The 23,090-nt window shown below is 38.5% G+C and overlaps 1 protein-coding gene across 1 annotated transcript in view; it reads right to left on the bottom strand.

Moving 5' to 3' along the window:
* jam3b (junctional adhesion molecule 3b) overlaps positions 1-23,090 on the bottom strand; it is a 109,364-nt gene that overhangs the window by 61,390 nt on the left and 24,884 nt on the right. The window contains exon 2 of the mRNA XM_017437725.3: positions 11,823-11,963. Within this exon, the coding sequence (XP_017293214.2) occupies positions 11,823-11,963 (141 nt within the window). The remainder of the gene's footprint in view (positions 1-11,822; positions 11,964-23,090) is intronic.

Here is a 23,090-nt window from a genome sequence, read left to right as displayed (position 1 = left end):
TGTCAGTATTCACTCCTCCCCTGTCACTCTTTTTGCCTTCCTTGCCACGCCCATCTCCACCTGTCTGTCATCATCCCCACTCACCTGTTTACATTTACCTCGTCAACCTCAGTGTTCAAATACCTGGTCATTTCTCTCACACCCTGTCGGATCATTGCTTGTTGGTTGCGGTTCTAAGTTCCTTTTTCCTTGCCATGCCATGTTTTGCTCTTTTCCTTAGTTAATAAATTTGTTTATTTTGAGAATGAGTCTGCACTCTGGGTTCGCCTCCGTTTCTACCTCGCATGACATACTCATCCTATTATATTTTTATATATATATATATATATATATATCACACTATATGCGGCACTTTCAAATATCACATTTTTGCCAAAATAAAAAAATACAACTTTTAAGAGTGGAGTTGTTTCAGGGCAGTAGTTCTCAACACACCCCTGTGGATGTGTGATGCTGCTTAGTTGGTGCAAAAAATTCTGACGTTACTGAATTAAAGAGTTTTTGTTTGAATTAAAATGCAGTTCATAGAGAAAAAATAAATATTTCCCTAACATCGCCACTTGTTGGTCATTTTATCATTAAACTTGTTTTTTGTGTTGGCAAACTGTATGATTTTATTCTACTATCTCAGGTTCAAACTGCACCATCTTTTCATTCATTAAATTTCAGAAGTTGAAAGTTTCCCTGATTTGGGTCACGACTTGTCATTAAGGAGTGATGGTGGGCCCTAAAGCTTCTTTTATGTTGTTTCCCAAAATGCTGAAGGACTGCTTTAAGAGAAAGATTTATTTTGGGTTAGATAAAATAAAACCTTGTGCTCTTTAGAGTAATGTCTTGTGTAGTCAAATATCTGAGTATCTATTAGATTTAAGTCCCAAAGAGCAGCCTAACACAGTTGCAGCAAAGTGATCTGATCTAAATCTCATTTGTGATTTATTTTTGCAGTCAAAAGCATACTACATTATTTTAAGATGAACTTGAGACGGTGCAAGAATGACTGCAGATAACTGCAGGGTGAGCATTAGACTCACTGAACTTTAGAAACAAACATAAGCAAAAATGATGACAGGACAAATAACCATTTCACAGAAACTTTCCCTGAAACATTATCAAGCTGGCTCTTAAATGCACATTAATTAATCAAAACTAGTAAATTATTTGGATGAGCACCAGGATTTGTGTGTCATGTAGCAGAAGCCAACTGAAATCTTCTCTACAGACTATCCTGCCAAGTATGAAGCCGTGAAGTGATGAGCCTTCAAAGAATGGGCTTTCTAAGGAAAAACACTTTTCAAATTTATCTACAATTATTAGATTTTTCTTTAATTATTGACTCATTCACCTTCCATCTACACCTCGTGCTGTTCCGTCGGTCCAGTCTGCCCTGTCCACCTACCTACAGGTCACTGCTCCAAACATACTGCAACTTTCTCACAACATGCACTTATTTAGTTCTTTTCATTAGGTGCAATCACAAACACAGGGATCTGTACAGAGGAATTTCCCCCTGTTATAGTGCAGGAGAAAGAAACCTCATTAAGAAGGGTGACTGCAGTGGAGAAAAAAGGATTTTGTGTCTGCTGAGTTTCGTTCTGACAGCACAGAACCTCCGACCAGATGGCAGTTTTTTTGGCAGCGAGTGATATTGATGATTTAGAAACACAATACTTTCAAAAATCTGCAGCTTTAACAGATACAAGTCGTATTTTATTACTTTATTAAAACAGTACAGGGGTCAGAGATCAGCACAACCAAATGTTTTTTCTATACTGTCTAGTTTCCTCTTACAATGCCAGTAAAGTCTGAAAGCCATCTGTTATTTTAACAGATCAAAACATGGGTACAATTAGCCAGTGCCCAAGTTTATTCACAGCAGCACAGGTCAAAATCACATACAGACCATCTGTAGCTGACGCCTGTGTACATATGGGAGGAGGACTGTACATTGTTTAAGCTCCAGCAGCTCTTAACCAATGCATTATTATTTTATTTAACCTTCACTTAACAGGAAGAAAAAAAACAGCCTAATCATGCAACAATTAATTACTATCAGTTACTTCAGTATTAGTTGAGATACATAAGAATGCACAGACAGGGAAAGAGTAGACCAAAATTAAATGCATTTGCCAAAATAAGTTGTTGCCTGATGTAGATAGTACGTCAACAGATGAGCAAGAGTGTCTCAATATCAATAAACATATACCAAACATCAATATCAATATGTTCTGATCAATATCAATACAATATTTATGTAATATTGACTAAAATGACAACATTTTGGTTTATATGATTTTCATTTTTTCTGTAAATACAAAGATTTGTTCAAAATTAATGTAAGGATGCTAATTTAAAAACGCTGAGTAGAAAACTCCATTAGAACAAATAAAAAACATTAGTTTGGGTTTACCATAATCTACTAAAATAGCTGCAAAATTTTGTTGAGAAGGTTTTTATATTCAGCTAACACATGCCATCTATGGGAGAGTAAAAGGTTTTGTAGGAGTGTTTTTTACTCATCCCAGACATTAGCTGGACATAAAACAGAGCACATCTTCCCTTTCTATAATTTTACACAAAGAAGGCCACAGTGCATGTGTGACCAACCTCAGATGATGACAATCTAACCAGATAGGCGTTCCATCTTTTACTAAAATCCTGGTAATATGTCTGATTTTGATTTAAAAAAGGTGAGACGTGATAGGGATGAAGAACAAACAGGTTTTGATCATATTCATAAGCCAATTTCTTCTTAATTTTACTTCTGTTAAAGTTTCTACAGCTGTGAAAGGACACAGCTCAATGTTCCACAACACATGTAGAAAAACTAACCTAAGCAATGCAAGTCAAAATGACAAACTGGAAAAAAATGTACAACGCAACCTCTGACAAGGAGGAATGTCATCAGGTTTGGCTGTGCACGGACGTTTGGGTGGAAAGTTTATGACTCAGTTTTAAATTCCAGCAGAGATCCCCACATATCTATCAGGATCATGCCTCATCAATTTTTATATTTTACCGGGTCTACTGAATAATCCAATCCAAAAAATGAGCTAAATAACAAAAACTAGGAAAAATAAGAACTATTTTCTTTGCTAAAATATGGTTTCCACAGACATTTGTCATCCTTCTTCTTTACTGTATGTCACTTCCTGACCTAAACTCTGCCAAGTCCACGACAACATCAAATCCTGTGTCTGTTTATAAACTGAGCACAGCCTTTAACCAGGCAGCAGTCGAAGTTTGCCTCGAAACCTAAATCCCCAAGTTGAGTAGTACTATTTAATGTTAATAATGCTTCTGATTTCTTTCAAACAGATGTAGCTGCATGAGAAAGAAGAAAAGAATCTTTTATTTCGAAGTTGTGTCCACTGTCATGGTTTAAACACCTGAGGTTGTCAGATGACTCTGCCTTGCGGTTATTTTTAGACAATAATTGCCCTTTTGTTCCAGCCTGATAAACAAAAGCTGAATCCAGAGCGATTACATGGCTGTGCCCGGAGCTTTGAGCCACAGCGGCTCATCGCCTCACTGTCATTAATGAAGCTCCTAATTATTTCACTAAGCTGACAGCAACCCTGTGTTTGATCGATAGCAGTCTCATTTGACCCACTGATATACTCCATCAGCATCGACAGTGTTGAGCACACACGCAGGAGGACCGCCATGGCACTTCCTCCCTCCAGGAAGCATGTGATCACAGATACAGATCATCAAACAGGAAGTCCAAAGCCCAGACAGTCAGTAAGGAAGCAGATTATCTTAATCATCTAGAGCAACATAAATACCAAATAATAACATCTGGACAACCCCCCCGTTAGTTTAGCCTGTGATTGGGTTAGACCCATCACTTCCAAAACTTCACAACTGAAGAAAATGTTATTTCCCCCTCCCCTCGGGATGAAAATGTGATTAACCAATTGACAAAATGTTGTTTAAAAAAAACACAGAGCTTTTCTTACACACTCCCATCATTACAACATTTTGGAGTTTTTGTAGAATATGTGCTACTTGGAGGCTAGTTTTGATTTGTTTGTTGGTTTAACTGTCCTGAAGCCCTCAAATAGAGAGAGATAGAGAGGCAGAGAAGCCCTTGTACGTTTGGGTCAATTTGACCAGAAGGCTACGGGAGGGTTAAGGTAATATGCTCCTGAGCAACAAAACAACACAGTGCCCTCCTCATCACCCTTTAAAAAGGCTCAACAACCTGATAAAGAAGGCTGGTTCTGTTCTGTGGATGACTGTGGAACCTCTGGAGATGATGATGCAAAGAAGGATTTTGCATAAAATCAAGGAAATCATGGACAACCCTGACCATCCTCTTCATGAGACCGTCATCGGAAAACAGAGTCTCTTTAGTCAAAGGCTTCTTCGGATTAGCTGTAAAACGGAGGAGATCTTTCCTGCTCACAGCCATCACCATCTATAATAACTCCTTGGTTTAAATGAGCTACGTCAACATTTAATTTCCCTTTGGGATTAATAAAGTATTTTTGAATTGAATTGAATTAAACCATCATCACGCATTTAAATATCACACAGTTATTATACAACACAATTGTTTTATCCTCTATTTTATGGATCAACTATAACATATAGTGGGATTTCTAAGTTCACATGTGAAGTGTTTTTATTTTACAAAAGAAAGTAATGTTTCTTTGCTCTCACATACATTTTTATAAAAGAACTTCAATAAAAAAAAGAAAATAAACACCAGAATGATCTGTAATTTATGAATGATGTACAGGCAAATTTTAAAGCACCCTAATAATTATAATAACTGAATCTTCAGTTGAACTGAAACTTGTGTGGGTGTATTTTTGTTTTAATTTGTTAATATTATTAAAATTGTGGATGTTATATTATTTAATTATTGAAATGTTGTTATTCCACCATATAGTCAGAAGTTTCAGAGTTTTTAGCATCTGAGTTTTTAAGTTTTCAACCTCTATCATCCCAAGAAGGTGATCCCTGATCAGCTGCACTCAGATTTATTCCTTATTACCTAATATAAACTCACAGAGCTTTGAAGTGAAGGTGTGGGCCCACAGACGGCTGAGTCTCTGCACCAGCATCTCTCTTTTAATAAACAATTTATTAAGCGGCGTTGAAATGAAAACTAAAAATTACAGTAGACCTTTGTAGATCGGCGTGAATAGTCTGTTGAAGTAGTGACATTTGGATTTTTTGGTCATTATAAATATCTCCATCCATCCATTTTCTTTACCTGCCTCTCTATTGGGAGCTGGTGCCTGTCTCCAGCAGCCACTGTGCGAGAGGACACCCTGTCCAGGTCATTAAAATATAATAGAATATATTTGACATGCATTTTAATTGTTGGTGTGTGTGAAACTGAATCTGTCAGACTCTGCCTCACTACACAAACGTCACCTCACATCACTGGTACTAATAAATACCATCACACTTTAAAAACATGTTTGAAAATCCGAGGAGCTGACTGTTCATGGTAGCGCCTCAAACGGAGAAGGAGGGCAACAGTCTTCTCCAAAAGCTCTCCTGGGTGAGTGGAGGGATTGTGAGGAAGCTCCTGTTCAGATCCATAAATTCTTTCTTCTGCTCAGTGACAGACTGCTCTCTGCTATTAGATAACTCTGTTTGTTTGTTTGTTTTATCAAATTGCTTGTGTTTAGATTTTGCCTCTCCTCATAATTTGCAGTCAGATTTACTTTTGTTCACTTTGAAATCCCTCCACAGAGCTTCTTTCTCTGGTGTTTATTGGCTTACAAACAACTTTAAGGTGCATCATCACCATCAACTGATAAGAAGTATGGGTTAGGGTAGCCAACAAACAAAACAAACAACAAAAAAACTACCTCCTGTACCTCCTGTACCTTCTGACTGTTAACTGAAAGGAAAATGTCAGGCTGCAGTAAAGTGGGTTTTGAACACTTTTCCCAGTTTGGGTTTTGGAACCGATAATTAATGCTGGTATTGGTATTGATGCATTCCTATAGTGAGAACATCACTGTTTGTTTTCACACTTTGAAAGCATCAAACTGTAAGAGACTGTCAAGAAAACAATGAAAAGAACGATAAAAGCAGACGACATTCTCAGGGGGCAGACCAACACACCCAGCTTGTTTTCTGAATGCCTTTAACAGCCAACAGCCCTCAGCTCCACCCTCCTGTTCCACTGTGACCCCAGGCAGCTCATCAGCAGGGGAGTCTTCTCTCTTTGATGCAAAACAGGTGGTTCTGATTGTTGGTCAGTGCTCATGCAATGTGGAGCTGTCTGCCTCCATGTGTTTTCTATTTGGAATACTGCATGTGCTAACACAGCACAGCCAGGTCCGGGAGGAACGCAGCAGATATTTCTGGTCACGCCTGCAACACTGCTCAAAACAACCACCACCCACTCCTGCTCAGCTGTTACAGCTCATTCCTCAGAGACGGCCATGTGGCACTTTGACTTCAGACAAAACATGACTTTTAGCTGCTCAACCATCCACATGAATGACTTCAGAAAAATATTTAAAAACCCAACAATCCTTGAAGGAATGCATATTACCCGCTGCCTTTTATGCCAGTTCTAAACTAAGATCCTCTTATCCTAAGAAATGACGGCGATGGAGCTGTTTTGGCCAACCCTTGAAAATAACATTATGTGCAATATCAAAAAAATGTCAAGACTCAGAGTATGTGTTGGGGATGGCTCTCAGCTACTTCCACGTCTAATTTTAGCTCCATATCTGGAAAGCTGATTGAGTAGAGCCATATCTGTGTTGGCTAATGTTGATTAGCTGTGAAGGCCATCTTGAACTGCATTGACTCCAAAAGTTAACCAGCTGTAGATGTCGACAGTGATTATTTTCAAAGAGTTTCATTAAAGTCTAGCCAGTGGTTCATGATATATTTTGCTAACAAGCAAACATGATTTGAAGTACAGTTTTAGAAGTGATGTTTGGCTCATTTTTAAATATTGGTGCAGAAACATTTATGTCAGTTTAAGCAGGTTTTTGTGGTTCAGCGAACATCATTCAGTTGTTTGGAATGTGACGTGTTAGGAGCAGGAAATAAGTGAAGGGGACTTTCTGTCCCCCTGTGTGTAATGTTAGTGTTTATTAATGGTAAACTTCTTCCACCTAACATAAATAACTTACTTGTAAGACATTTAATCCACTAAATGGAATATTTGTCATAGTACAGTGCTGCACTGCAATGGTAAATTTATGAATTCAACAGTACACTGTTATTATTTTGTTGTTTTATTTAATTTGAAGTCACTTTTGAATTTCTGGACTTCCAGACCCACTTGTGGCCATTTATGGTTATATTTTAGGCTCTTTTTATTTAAAATGACATAGATTACTTACTATTTAGTCTGTACTGACTAATGTGTTTGTTTTCTGGGATGGCCATATGAAGTAAAATAAATACATTTGATTAGTTTTAGATTCATCTGTTTCATGGTTTATGGTTTTAATTTGCTGGGCTATGTTATATTACATTAAAGCGGAGACATCAGGGTGATAACCACAGGTGGGCAGACTAAAGCAGGTGAGCTGGAACCAGAACCGGAGGTTCACCCACAGGAAGCAGAGACAAAGGACAAACATTTCTGACTGATCGACTCATTGAAAAAACTTTGATTGACTACTAAAATAATCATTAGTTGCAGACCTAACTACCACACCAAGTTTTAGGTCAATATATGCAAAATTTACTGAGTTATAGCCAGTTTTGTGTTTTTCAACTTAAGCTGGCTACGGCGGCCATCTTGCATCAGGTTGATTCCAAAAGCTAATCATGTTGACTTAGAGATGATTCATGAGAAATTTTGCAAACAGACACACAACATTACTGAAGGCCTTCACCTTTCAGTGGCTGGTGATAAAATATTCACCCAATGAGCCCTTCTTTCCAAAGGCACTGAGATGTCCTACCCTACCTGGAGGAGCGACGGCTTGTAGGAAACAAATCCTGCCCAGTGAGGGGTTTCTTTTTGTTTGTCTGGCCCTGACTCACTCTGCCATTTACTGTCTCTGCAGCAAAATGTCACACTGGATGTGACTCACCCACAGGGACCACCCGTGCCATTCAGAGCGAGAGTGCTCCAAACATCTGCTTGGTAGCTTCAGACAAAAAGCTCTCCTTGGAGATGATCAGGAAAACATGGAACAGTGCACTGGGTGTCAGGACCCCACTTAGGAAGAGGCTAAGCAGGTTTGTAAAGCTCCATGACTGATGAGATGACATCTATAGAAAACTCTCAACAGCAATCTAACAGACAGCTTCCTGTTTGTCTTATTCCTTCAGATAAAAACAGGACAGATTAGATCAGCTGTGAACCAAAACAATGAGAATGTCAGTAAAATGTCACTTATCATGGAAAACACATCCTCTCCACTTGGTATGTGAATGACTGGATGAGAAAGCATTTGTGTGAATTAAGTAGAGGTTTAAGAGGAGACTTAATTCATGAGAATCAGACAACAGTTTCCTTTTAGGTAAAATGAAACTGTTGTGCTCTTGTCCCCTCTCCTGTCTGGTTGCTCCTGAGTTGCTTCAGAACTAACAACTACACATGACCTTTGAACCTCTCATCAAAGCTGTGTGACTTTCCAACGGAGTGTACAGAATTAGTTTTCTTTAATAAATAGACTTTTGTTCATTTGCTATAACTTCCTTTTTAATAAACTTGTATTGGCTTCTAATCTAATGTTTTACCACAGGCATTTAAATAGCTTAAAAAATTCAAACAGCTACAATTTGGTCTCCTAAAATTACAGAATAAAACACAAAAAGACAATATGTATCGCATTGATTCAATCAGACAGCCTGTAGCTGTGATGAGCTGTGATAAGTCTGAGTTATAAAAACAGATTAGAGTAAAACTTCTTTGTGTTTTTTATATTTTCATCAGTGAGTGAGAGCGTGAATGGTTATTTGCCCCATTTGTCTCTATGTGTCCCTGTGATGGACCTGCGACCTGTCCAGGGTGTCCCCGCCTCTCACACAGAGACTGCTGGAGACAGGCACCAGCTCCCTGCGACCCAGAAAGGAGAAGCAGGTAAGGAAAATGGATGGAGAGAGATCAGTTGTTCACACTGCTGAACACAGAGATGATTAAACGACTCAGTGAAAGCTACATCCACTTCCACCTCGACTCAGAGTTTGATCAACTCTTTTCCTCTCGACTCAGATTAACCCTCCTGAAGAGATGAAGAGAAGCTCTTGTAAATTTGGGTCAATTTGACCTGAAGGCCACGGGAGGGTTAAAGGGGTGGGAACATCTTCAGTAATAACTTAATCAGACAAAGTCATGAGACAGGTTTTTGGAGTTTGTGAGACTTTTCAACTTGATGAGAAATCTTGTGATGTTTTAGACTCATAGCACGAGTCTGATTACACCCTGAGAATGAAGTATTCTCTTTAGGACAAGCTGTTTTAGTAAAAACTGAGGCTTTTGGTGTTGTTGTTGTAGATAAAGCACACAAATTTAAAACAGCACCAACAATGTTTGAAATGTATTCCTGGCCCAGGTGTTTCCTATCAAAGTAAAAGCAGTGATCTCAGAGTTCCCCTGTGCTCAGCACTAATCCACTTTGAGCATCTTCCAGCACCCACATATCTTGGATGTGTTGTTGGCAGAAAGCTCCTGGCAGATGTCCTCTTAAAGAACATACAACGTTTTTAGCCTGATTTAGTAAAACAGCTCAGGTCAGCCAACACTGAGAAACGTTGATGCAGGTCTGTTGTGAGCGTGAGCACCTTTTCAGACTTTAGCTGACAGATGATTGGGCTCGTTCAGCCATGCTGGGCTCAGACTGGGCCTTTAGTTGGAACGGCCATTAGGATGATCACTGCCCTGGGAACGCCATGAACTGAAATAACAAGCTCTTCTCTCAGAGAATGAAACTAAGTATGCTCTACAGAGACAGTAGGGACACACTCCTCCCTTTCAAATTCTTTTATATGCAGTTCAAAGAATTAGAAACTAAATTATAATCAAATCTTTTTAAGAACACATTAAGCATTTTAATTACACAGTCTGTTCTATCAGCAACAATTACTCATTCATAACACAGCTTGGGACAAGCTGAAGTCCTGTTTAAAAGACAGAGGCCATGTTGGCTGGGGGCCAGCTGACCACATGGCTCAACCTGAGCCACACAAAAAAAATTCTTAAATCTTCACAAGCTTACACACACACACATAAAAAACAATGTGTTTCTATTCAAGCCCATCACAGCTTTACTCAAACAAACATCATGAGGAGACCCTAAAAACTAAATAAAAATCAGCTAATGGCCTGAAGGTATGTGAAGAAAGACAGCATCAGGAGAACAGGAACAGATTCTGGACATGCTCAGACACTGAGAGAACGGTTCCTCCCGTGTGTTTCTGTCCTCACACTTTCAGAGGATTGTTTGGCCACTTTGAACTGCATTTCTGTAAAAACATTATGACCAAATAATATCTCACCTGTTGTACATTGCTCTTTGACTAACTTAAATTTGGAAAAAAAGAAGAATTTAGTTGTGACCGGACTGACAACAGCTTCTCTTCCTCTCTTCAGCTACGAGGTCTTCAGGAGGGTTAAACGACTGTGGCTACATAAACCAAGATGCATTTTAGAGATTGGAGCTGTTTTAAGACATGTGGTGTTGGACCTGTTCGGACAAGTCGTCAACTCCTGAGTCCTGTCAAAAAGAAACTATTTCTCCAAATTGATGTCATCAAATGAGCAAACTGCAACAGGTAAGATGTTGACCTTTTTAGAGAATGTCACTTCAACACAGCTAAAATATTATTTTAAGTAACAACAACAAATCTCAAAGTGCATGTTGCAAACTTTAAACTTATATTTTGTACTTTAATTTGCAGTTTATTCTGTGGTTCACTGTTAATACCAACGTTGACTGTTAAAAATAACTTATAAGTTTATCTGATTCCTTTTGATTTCTGGAGAAATGTAGTCATTTAGATTTCTCAACAAAAAAAAAGTCACAGATTAGTGAAAATAAAATAAGTGGGAGTGGCAGCCCTGAGCACATCCAACGAAGACTTTCTACAATCAGTCCACTGGGATCGTGAAATATTTTGCTACCAGCCATCAACACACAGACGGTGCTGGCGCAAACAGGTGTCCTTCTGTCAGAACCGCTCAGATGATGATGTTTCTGGTTCCAGCTCGAAGCCCTGCTGCGGTCTGAGGAGGGGGATGAAGAGGGGCCCGCTCGCATGGCTCCTCCCGCCATCAGACAACACGAGCCAAGCCGGTATTATCCCGCATCACTCCATCTCTGCGGCTCCAACACATCCCGGTAAATGCTCACTGGTACCGAGCCCCGGAACCGCACCTACATGTTTCATTCCCGCACAGGGGCTCCGAACTTCAGAGAAACTTCTGGTTTTTGGAGACACACACACAGCGTGGTGTCCAAATTAAAACAGCTAAATGTTCAACTCATGAAGACGGACGTTCATTACACATCTAACGGGATTATTTCGATGCGTACATCGGGAGAAGAAGTGACGTTTTGGATAAAACAACAGCGGATTAAAACAAAAACTTCGATCGAGATGAAAAACAGAAGAAAAAAATTATGGCCACTCTATTTTTTTCCTATTAAAGACCATTTTAGCTAAGCTACACGTACTTTCCGTCGGGGAGACCGAGCTCGCGCTCAGACACTTTTTCAGAGTTTAACGGTTCGGACAGTTTCTCTCACTCAGGGTTTTCCACCGAACACCGGCGAACAGAACCGACCAGAACTGATGCACGAGCTCCGAACCTTTGCCGATCACCCTCCGGGAGAACATCAGAAAGTTAAAACAGCGTTTGCTTGTTTTTTACTTACAGTGAGTTGAGAGGAGAGTCAGGAGACAAGCCAGACGTGTTTTCGCCATCTTGGTGTCGATGCAATGTTGGGCGCGAGCGGCCGAACATGCGCAAAGTACCTCCACGGCTTTGGTGAGAGGGAGAGAGACCAGTGGAGACACTACAGAGAGAGAGAGAGAGAGAGAGAGACACAGAGAGAGAGAGAGAGAGAGAGAGAGAGAGAGAGAGAGAGAGGGAGGCGGTGGGCGTATTAGTCTGGGTTTCCATGGAGACCGAAAGCATCACTCACACGGACAGGATTTATAGCGGACTCTGAGTGGGAGGTTTTTACTACCGCGGCCCGTCAGGATCCCTGATATAAAAGCTGTCTTTAACTAGGGAGGAAATTAAAAGAACGGTGTTTCAATTTCTAAATCAAAATAAAAGTGAATAAAAAATATGATGAGGTGATGTCACAAAACTTAAAATGAAATAAAACGTTTAATATGGCTTGCTCGAGTTTACCTTGACTTCCATAGAAATGTGACTGAGCTTGGCTTTCATTCACTGTTGTCCTCGGAAGTATACTACAGATCCTGATGAATTTCTCTAGGGGAAGAATGCTGCATGACAAAGAATGTATGGTTAAACTATTGCAATAATTTAGAAGCCAGATAAATGACAATAGAAGGCCAGGTGATATAGCAGAGTAGCTAAAGGCAAAATAGGCACCCTTACAGCTCATTTCATTTACAAGCAATAATGTTCATCTGCATATCTTTAGTATGTGATACAGTAAACAAAAAAATGGTAAAATAATTTGCTATTTATTTCCTAACATATTATGAGCAGATTCACTGGTACCTCTAAAAAGAATCAAAAATGTTTATTTGTCAGCCCATCCATATACAAGTAAACAGTTGAAATAATGTCTTTCAGAAGCAAAAAAAGAGGTAAAATATAAACAAAACAAGAAGTAAAAAAGGTCACAAATTTAGTGCAAGGGAAAAAAATGTCTAAAGACAAGACAAACATGCAATACGAGTCAAGAATGAGCAATACAGTACACAGAATACAGACGTAGGAAGCTAAATAAAATAAAAAATAAAAAAAACAATAAAACACTAAGATCAAAGAAAAATGGCTGTTGTAGAAGAGTTAGCCATGATAAAAGTAATTTAAAGACTATTTAAAGAAGTTGAAGGCTGCAGCTTGAAGAGGCAGTGCAGGAACACTGAAAAAGGGTTTGTTTCAGGTAGTTTTGTTTTGTTTTGCAAAGTAGCATGAGGTAAAAGGTTCCAGTGTAGCTCTTTGTTCGTTTTTTAGGGAGTTTTGGCCTTTTTTAGGGAGATGGAGGCCCTGAGTCATTTAGTAGTCCGACTGCTTGTGGGGAAAAACGGTTATAGTTGACACTAAATGTTTACATAAACTGTGTAAAGAACTGTTATAAATTTTTTTCTTACTTTCTGCAAAGTCACAATTTTACAAACACTAAGATTACAATGCCTTTAAACAATTTGGAAAAGCAGGTTCTGTGTTCCTGAGATGTGCATGTTTTGGTGTGAAATGTGTGTACCAACTCATTCAACGTTCAACCTATCATTATTTGGGCATTTAACAAATAGAAATAATTTGGAGAATCCTAACTGACCTAAGGCAGGAAACATTTAGTACATTACTAGACAATCAGAGTTCAAGTCAGCAGTTAATTTCTTTTTTTGCACAGCTACATCACTTTCTTACCATAAAAAACATTGATGTGCTGGTCCAGTACTTTAGACACAAACCTGAAAAATATTTAAACATTACTATATATAAATATATTATTAGAATATTTACTGATAACTCATATATTTATTGTTTCTTGTCTCAAAACGTTTGATTAACAGAGGGGAACAGCTGAAGACATTTGAAGAGTCAAGAAATGAACCATTATCAACACACTTGTTGCACTGTGCTTGAGGCACTTTTAGACTTTCTACACATCTTGGTTTAATTTGTGTCTCTGCTATCCTCTAGCTTTAGCTTAGCCTAACATGGCTTCTGGTTCTCCCTGCCTTCTTCTGTCCTCACTACTTCCATATTAAATTTAGTTCTATGGTAGTTTGAAGATGAGACTGTGTGAATTAGAAGCTCAGCTTTACAGTGATGACAAACCATCAGCTTTTCAGGTCTCCTTGGACAGCATAGAGTCACCCAGACTTCCTGTTAGTGGCCATTCAACCAGGCTGGCTGGGTGATGATTTGGAATAAGCATAGTGCTAAGGCTAAGCCCCCAGTTTACCACTGACCTGTTCATGTTCACTCAGCAACACACCTACTGAGAAGGAGACTGTGGCATTTGGCAGCTCTATAGTCCATAATGTTATCCACCCACATCTCCATTGAAACAGTGTTAGCTTGCCCACAGCCCAAATTAAAAAAAACAAAATTCAGCTAAAAAAAAAACAACCCATAAACATTGTACAAAAATATACACCGTTATTTTACCTAAACAGAGAAATAAAATAGTTAAATATTATACATAAGATCTCTCTCCTCTAGGTATGTTAGTTAATGATTTCATAATTGATCATCAAATTGATTTATTTTGTCTTACAGAAACCTGGCTACAACAGGAAGATTTTGTTGGTATAAATGAATCCACTCCTGCCAATTATCTAAAATTTCATGTTCCCAGAACAGATCAAGGTGGAGGAGCAGCTGCTATTTTTCAGTCAGAATGATTGATTATTGCTAAACCAATTATTAGTTATAATATTTCATTTCTTTGACCCTCAGTTTTCATCTAAAATGGAAATCAGAAAAAATACTTTCATTTCTTGTTATTTTTTGTCCACTAGGCCCTTATTCTCAGTTTTTGTCTGAATTTTCAAATTTCTTTGTTGTCATTGAATGCTGATAAAGTCATAATAGTGGGTCTAACAGCTGCTGGAAGGAAAGCTCTACATATCATTCCTTTGTGCAGCCTGTCACTGAAGGAGCTTTCCAGTGCTGCGATGGTGTCTTGCATCAGGTGAGAGACATAGTCCAGGAATGATGTCAGTTAGGCTACAGTTCTCCTGTCTCCCACCACCTGCACTGGAGGGGGGCATCCCAGGACAGAGCTGGCCTTGCTGATGAGCTTATCCAAGTGTTTCCTCTCAGCTGTCGATAAACTCTGCTTCAGGCCGGAGTCAAAGGTATTTAACAGTTAAAAAAAATACAAATAAACTCAGTAATTCATGAGGTTTGATAGATGCAAAGACAAATTTAGATACAGGTAGATGTGGATAGTGTAGTGTATACATTAAAAAAATAAAAAATAAAGTTTTTGGTGTAATTACAGATGATAAAATAAACTTAAAACATCATGTAAAACCCAAAGTTAAATTTTAAGAAGCCTTTCAGCACTAAAAAAGGCTACACAAAATATGCTGTTAACCAAGAATGACTCCACATTCTCTACACTTCATTGATTTTGCAATATTTGAATTTCTGTGTGGAGGTATGTGGTTCATGCATGTTTACACACATATGAAGGTTTGTGCACATGAAAGATAAACAGGAGGACAAATAATGATTAATCAATACTGAACAGGGTAGGAGCTGTAGGGGTAAATACGCTTTGGTTTCTACACGTTAGTATTAATATACTGTAGTTTCACTGGCATTGTTTAATGGATTGGTTACACATGTTCAAAATAAAGCCTTCATTTCAAACTCAAATGTATGAGTTTAGAATGTAAGAAGCAGTCAAAATAATATTTAAATTAAAAATTAACAAAGCTAATGTTTTAATATTTTTGTAAATACAAAAACTAAAAAAACTCACAAACAGTATTACCAGTTGGAACCTGTCAGATACAAGGACCTGACTCCGCCTCAGACAACTGATAATTTACTATCGTCTCGATGCAGTATTAGCATTTAAACTGCAAGTTTGGACCAGCGTAAAGCTGACACCCCATCCACGTGAAAAATTCCAGCAAATAGAATGAGCAGTTAGTGCTCCGTTTGTGCTGTTAAAATTTTTGTTTATGCTGCTTTGGTTTCTGAGATATTAAAAATAATTTTTTAGGTCATCCAGAGGTCACCATCTCTCCATCTTGCTCCAGAACAAACCAAAGTGGTCTACATTTTTAGTGCTTCGTTTGTGCAGGTTTGTGCTGCTTTAGTTTATGAGATATAAGTTCTAATTTCTGCCGGTGATGTCACTGCCCCCCCATCCTGCTCTAAAACAAACCAGAGTGGTCTACTTTTTATGTGCTTCGTTTGTGCTGGAGCGATCAACTCAAATGGGCACGTTCTCATGTTTAAAAGGGCCATGTTTTACATTTTTGAATTCTGCTTCAACAGTGGCTGAGCTTGCTGTGAGGCTAGTGCTTTTGAAGAGGGGGACCATTATTCCTGTCCCCCTGTGGTAAGCAACTTCTAAGTCTTATTATATGTGGAACAATCTCAAGGAGGAAGTGGATGTTATCCCTATCCCCATTAGCTGCAGCATGCAACCTGCTCTTCTCATATATGTTTGATGCCCAGTCTCTTAGGTCAGTCAGGATCTCATCAAAAGGATCCACTTGATTTATGTCCTTTGTGTCTTCAACTGGAATGATGATGGAGTCAAATCAAATCAAATTTATTTATATAGCACATTTAAAAACAACTGTTGTTGGCCAAAGTGCTGCACACATAAACATTCAATACAAACATTATACAAAATGTAATATCCTTACAATTCTCATAATGTATTAAAAGCCAGTGAATATAAATGTGTTTTAAGAAGAGATTTAAAAACACCATTAGTTGAAGCCTGTCTAATATGAAAGGGCAGCTGGTTCCACAGTCTAGGAGCTACCACTGAAAACGCCCGATCACCTCTGTGGACCAGCCTGGATCTTGGGACAACTAAACACAAATGGACACTTTATCTAAGTGATCTAGAGGGCACATAAGGCTGCAGAAGATCAGACAAATATGCAGGTGCCTGCCCATTTAGGGACTTATAAGTCAACAATAAAACTTTAAAGTCGATTCTAAAATGAGCGGGGAGCCAGTGAAGAGAAGCAAGCACTGGGGAGATATGTTCACGCTTTTTTGTTCGCGTTAAGAAACGAGCTGCAGCGTTCTGAACCAGCTGTAGTCGTGAGAGGCCGGCCTGGCTGACACCAACATACAAAGAGTTACAATAATCCAGTTGGGAGCTGAAGAAACCATGAATCACCCGTTCAAAGTCATTTAAAAATAAAAATATTTTCACTTTAGATAATAGTCTCAATTTAAAAAGGATTTTCCAACAACAGAACTAATCTATTTCTCAAAATTAAGACCGGAATTAAAAAATTACTCAAAGATTTTTTACATGAGACTTTACAAACTGCTCGAGGCTACAAAGATCAGCAAGGGATGTGCTACAATTACCACTAGAACCAAACAAGATAACTTCAGTTTTATTTTGTTTTATTTTCATTGAAGTTAAGAAAATTTGAAGCCATCCAAGCTTTTACCTCAGTAAGGCAGTCTAACAGTGGTTGAAGTGAGAACTGATGATTGTGCTTCCACTGGAAGTAAATCTGAGTATCATCTGCATAAGAATGAAAAGAAATATTAAATTTTCTAAAAATGGAACCTAAGGGGGGCATGTAAATGGAAAACAACAAAGGTCCAAGAATGGATCCTTGAGGAACTCCACATGTGAGGGGAGCTGAGGGGGAAGTAAATTCTCCGATATTTACAGAGAAACTCCTATCTGACAGATAAGACCTGAACCAGTCCTGTCCAGAGCCTTTGATACCACATAAATCAAGTCTGGAGAGCAAAATAGTGTGGTCAACTGTATCAAAGGTGGCTGTCAGATCTAAAAGGAAGAGAATAACTGAGTCTACTACATCTGTAGCTAATAAAAGATCATTAAATGCCTTTAAAAGTGCAGTTTCAGTGCTGTGAAGAGTTTTAAAACCTGATTGAAAATTTTCAAGAATGTTCTGAGTGTTTAAAAAAGACGGCAGCTGAATAAAAACAATCCTTTCTAAATCTTTTGATAAAAAAGGAAGCTTTGAAATAAGCCTAAAATTTGAAAAAACAGAAGAATCAAGATTTGATTACTTCAGCATTGGTTGCATGTTCCTGCGTCTTCCTAAACATATTGGTGAGCAAGTTGACATTGCCATCTAAAGAACATTTCTTTAAATGAGACAAAATTTCTTCTTTTTCAAAATCTTTATTAAATCAAGTGCAAAACAAAATAAGGCACAGATTTTACAACAGGGGCAAAATCAGCAGAATTTAATTTGCATGATAACATAAAAAAATACAAAATGAATAACTGCTTGCTTTGTGGCGTTGGTGTCCAGCGGAGACCACAGATGTCAGATGCCTGAAAGAAAATATTATGATATCTCATAAACTAAAGCAGCAAAAATGATGGTTTTATTGCCACAAACCTGCACAAATGAAGCACTAAAAATGTAGACCACTTTAGTTTGTTTTGGAGCAAGATGGGGGGATGGTGACCTCTGAATGACCTAAAAAATAATTTTTAATATCTCAGAAACCAAAGCTGCATAAACGAAAATTTTAACAAACCTGCACAAACGGAGCACTAACCACTCATTTTATTTGCTGGAATTTTTCACGTGGGTGGGTTGTCAGCTTCACGCTGGTCATGTTTGGATGTGAAAGACTGACAGATTGGTTATCACAGCATATGTGGAATTGACCTTTTCTTCTATAAAGTCAGAGCTAAAATGGATTTCTGGAGGAAAGTCTTTTGTTTCAACGGTGGAAATTAATCAGGATACCACATACCTGATAGAGAAAAGACAGAGGAGCAAGCAATGATTCTCTATAGAGAAAGAAACAACACGACTGCCACCAGATAACTTTGATTGCAGATCAAATGTGCTATCTGTCAAAGCACATTCCAGTGGGCCTGTATATAGACTCCTCTCCTTCAGCCACTCGGGGCCAGTTTCTTGTTTGTTCTTTGTTTGTTCCTCGTGTTGGTTCCATTAAAACCTCCAAGACCTTGTTGCTGCATTTGGGTCCTCTCTTCCTCCCTTGGTTCATGACAGAAGAAACTGGCCAAGACTTGGACCTAGCAGAACTAAATGCCTTAGAGGGAAAGGAGTTGGACATTCTCACTTCTCTCAGCCCACCTTGGATGCGGTCAAAAAGTGTCCAAACTGCCCAAACTTATAAGGTTTGGACGGTATGGACACTTAAAAGGACCAATTTGCTCTTTTATCTGCCCTTGGTTTCAGTGGCTTACTGGAGGAGCTTGAGTGGAACCAGTGAGCTGCCTTCGCTCAGCTGTTCAATAAATCTCCGCCACCCCGTCCACGATTCACCTGGTTTTTGGCTGCACGGGCTGCTCCCACTCCTCCTTCGTCAACTAATGTTCCCTCGAAGTCTTCCTTTCCCTCCCTTCCCGTGTTGGTTCCATTAAAACACAGGTGTCAAGCTCCATTCCTCGTGGGCCGCTCTCCTGCATGTTTTAGACGTGTTCTTGCTTTAAAACACCTGGTCTAAATGGATGATTTGTTGCCCTGCTGATGGAGAACTTGGTGATTTGGTGAGGAGCTAATTAAACCATTTGAATCAGGTGTGTTGGAGCAGAAAAACCTAAAACCTCCAGGACAGCGGCCCTCGAGGCCTGGAGTTTGACACCCCTGCATTAAAACCTCCAAGACCTCGTTACTGCATTTGGGTCCTCTCTTCCTTCCTCGGTTCATGACAAAAAGAGCAGAAATCTTCCAGATAAATTGCATAGGACATGGAAACTGCCTTAGGAAGAAATCACTTAAGTTTAATATGAAACATTACAAGACATAGATGTTAATGTAGAGACATAATATTTAAAAGCAAGAAAATAACCTGTGTCTTAAAACAGGGCAGGTTTGGAAAAACAAGGACATTAGTACTGGAGTTGGACACAGCTAGAGTTCTATGGCACTTAGGCAAAACCATAGGTAAATATAAAAATACAATCTGGAATCAGTAGACATAACACAGTTGGAAAAACTTCAATCAGAGCCTACTGTTACTCATGGTAATATCACAGATGTCAGGGAAGATGTGTTTTTGACAGGTGATTTATCATTTGACCAAGCTATACATAAGGAGATTAAGAGTTGAACAAATAACGATTTGTTTGTAGACATAACAAAATGACGAACAAAAAAGCCTCTCTATGAGATCAGTATATACTCTTAAGGAGACAGCTAATAGATTAGAGCCAAAATCATGCTTAGTGGCTAGAGGTTTTGAATAGTTAAAAATATCAGACAAACAAAAAGATTCACCAACATGTGCTTCAGAGTCCATTTGGATTTGTACATCAAATAAGCCTTTTTCCAAGTAGAACTGTCACAGCTTATTTACATTTGGCCCCCTCCAGAAGTTGGTTATAAGGATACATAATGAAAACTCCAAAACTGTGTGTATGGTCTTGCAGATGTATCACTGTATTGGTACAACAGGGTTAAGGAGATCATTCAGGTAGCAGTGGGTAAAAGTTGATTCTGCTGCTTTTGACTGGGTAGATCAGGCCAACAATGTGAGTACTTGCAAGCCATGTAGATAATTTTATATGGGGCGGAGGACACTAAGTTTCTCCTCAACTGTAATTCCGCCACTTAGATCTGCTTTTCAAGTTGGTTGCAAAGAGCATGACAACTTCTGTTATGCATGAATAGATTTGGTGACTGGTAATAAAAGCATACAATTACACCAGGAAACCTACATTCAACACCTGCAAACCATTCACCTGGATTTTGCACATGCTGTACGAAAAGTATCACCTCTCTCTACAAAAGAGAAAGATCAGCTCAGGTTCAAAGTTGGGTTGCTAGGCAAAGTTGGCCAGATGTCTTATTTGACTCAAGTACTCTGTCATCATGTATAAAGTATTTAACTGTGCATACTATTCACTAAACAAACAGGATAGTATGCAAAATAAAGGGAATAAAGGTTCTCTTGAACTGTAATCCTCTGGGCAGAATCAACTGTGTTCATGGATGCCTCTTTTAGTCATTTGGACAAGGGGGAAATTTGATACTTCTTATGGAAGAACATGGAGCATTTTCACCCATCTCTTGTCAGTTAAAGAGGGTGAAGATTATTGCCAAGGGTACTAGCTGGGGAAACCATGACAATGTCTAATGGAATTGACAAAGCCATTTTTCTTGTCACATTGTTTTCTGAACTAACAACTGGCAACACCGAACAGTTACTTTCTTGTTGCTGCACTCAAGTCCACAAAGTCAGTTTTACAGAAGAGACTTTGTCTAGAGATAAACAGCATCAAAGAACTTGTACAAACCAAAAAAGTTAAAAAGGTTTTCTATGGCAAAAGACATTCATATCTTGCCAATATACCAAAAGGTTATTCTGGAAACTTACTGATGTGGGTAAGTTGTGAGATGTGAGCCACTTTTTAAGACACTAACTTGCATATAAGTAAGACATTTAAAATTAATATCAGACTTTATTAATGTAATAATTCTACTTTCTTTAAAACTACTTTCCTGGAAAGAAAATATAAACACTTTTACAAACTTTCTTTAGCATTTCAAGATAATGAACAGTAACTGATACTGTAACAAATTGCAAACATTTCTTTTTTCATGCTCCTCAAAGATGGCAAAAATGTTTACAATTTCTTCGGCACAGAAAATGTCCTAATTTCTCCAGAACTGAAATGTTAACATAAACAGTTCCATTAAGAGGAAGTCCTTCTCATCCAGGCCTGTAACGTTTTAGAAGCAGCCATAAAGTCTTCACCCATGTCTAAGAACCAGGGAGGGAAACAGCCAGAAAATAGTTGGTCTCTGCACCACCTTGCTGCCACTAAAGTGTTGCCCAAAACATCTCTATCTTTAAAGAAAAAAAATCATCAAGTGAGCGACATATATACATATATTTACAACAAGGGTGGAACAGCAGTGTAGTATGGGGTGCCGTTTGTAAAGCAACTTGTGCTCAATATTTATGCCTAAATTTAGTTACATTTAGCTTCAAACACTGTTTAAAAATGTAGTGTGGATTTTCTGATGTCACCTTTTACAACATTTAGCTAGTTAAATGTAATTGTTACAGCTAAATATAAATCTAAATGCTACATGTTAAATGTAAATGCTAAATGTTAAATCTAAATGTTAAATGTTAAATCTAAATGCTAAATGTTGAAACTAAATGTAACTCTTCAAACCTGGACTAGATTACTTACTCATAGCAGATTTTTTAGAACCAAGTTTGATATTTTTAAAGAGTTTATGGCAGACTGCCTCCTACCTAAAAGCTTTCTGGGTTTTCAGGGGCTCACGGAGGCTGCGGCTTGCAACCACGCTACCTCGTTACCTAGCAACCGTCATTACCACCTTTAAAGCTAGCTGTCTACCCAATGAAGCTGGAAACCACAATGTTCTTTTGAATCTTCAATTTGATGGAAGACCTAAGAAGCTTTACACATGGAACCAAGCCTTTCTACTGTTTTATTAAAGAAAGAAAACAACAAAACAAAGACAAAGAACAATCTAAAAACTAAACAAGACACTTACATCTTTGCATTCAAAATATTTAGAATTTTGGTTGTGTGTTCACATTAGTAACATTACGAGACTTATTAACAACAAACTGGATACCAAAGTCATCAGGTCAATTCAATTCTGGCGAAAATAGGATAACAAAATAGTAGCGACAGACTGTTCTGGATTTTTACAGGAAATGACAAAAAAATAATTTGTGCATAAATGTTTATTCTGGAACCGTGAATGATTTATTCATATTTATTGTACAGCAAGTTAGTACAAATGAATGTTCTTTGTAATGGATTATATTTGCTGTTGTCTCAAAAACTACTTATAACATTACTAAACAGAAATACTGGATTAAAATAATTAAAACAGCAAACATAACAGTATATGAACTAAAACAATAGTGATGATAGGCTGTGCGAAGTGTCCTGGTGATGCTGGTACGTCTGGGACAGGCTGCCACATAGGATGACCCTTGGTTACATATAGTTTCCACTCCTCAGCAGGATCTGTGGTGGACTGCAGAGCCGTTAAGATGCTTTCTTGTCCACTGCTTTGACTAGGGACCACTCGACGGCTGCTGTCTCACTACAATGATCTCAGAAAGTGTATTTAACAGTTGAAACATGTGAAGTTACCATCAGTTCAGGGGTGGAAATTAGCACCCGCCACCGGCCAAATGCGGGTAAATATTTGAAGTGGCGGTGAATTTGATCAACACACACGCCACTGTGGCGGGTTGGCAATTTGAACAGAAAAGGTGTTATTTGTCCTCTTGACATATAGGGGGCAGT

Source organism: Kryptolebias marmoratus, linkage group LG13 (genome assembly GCF_001649575.2).
Source record: "Kryptolebias marmoratus isolate JLee-2015 linkage group LG13, ASM164957v2, whole genome shotgun sequence".
NCBI classification, from domain to species: domain Eukaryota; kingdom Metazoa; phylum Chordata; class Actinopteri; order Cyprinodontiformes; family Rivulidae; genus Kryptolebias; species Kryptolebias marmoratus.
Note: the sequence above shows the minus strand (reverse complement) of the source record. Positions and strands in the feature narration are given on the sequence as shown.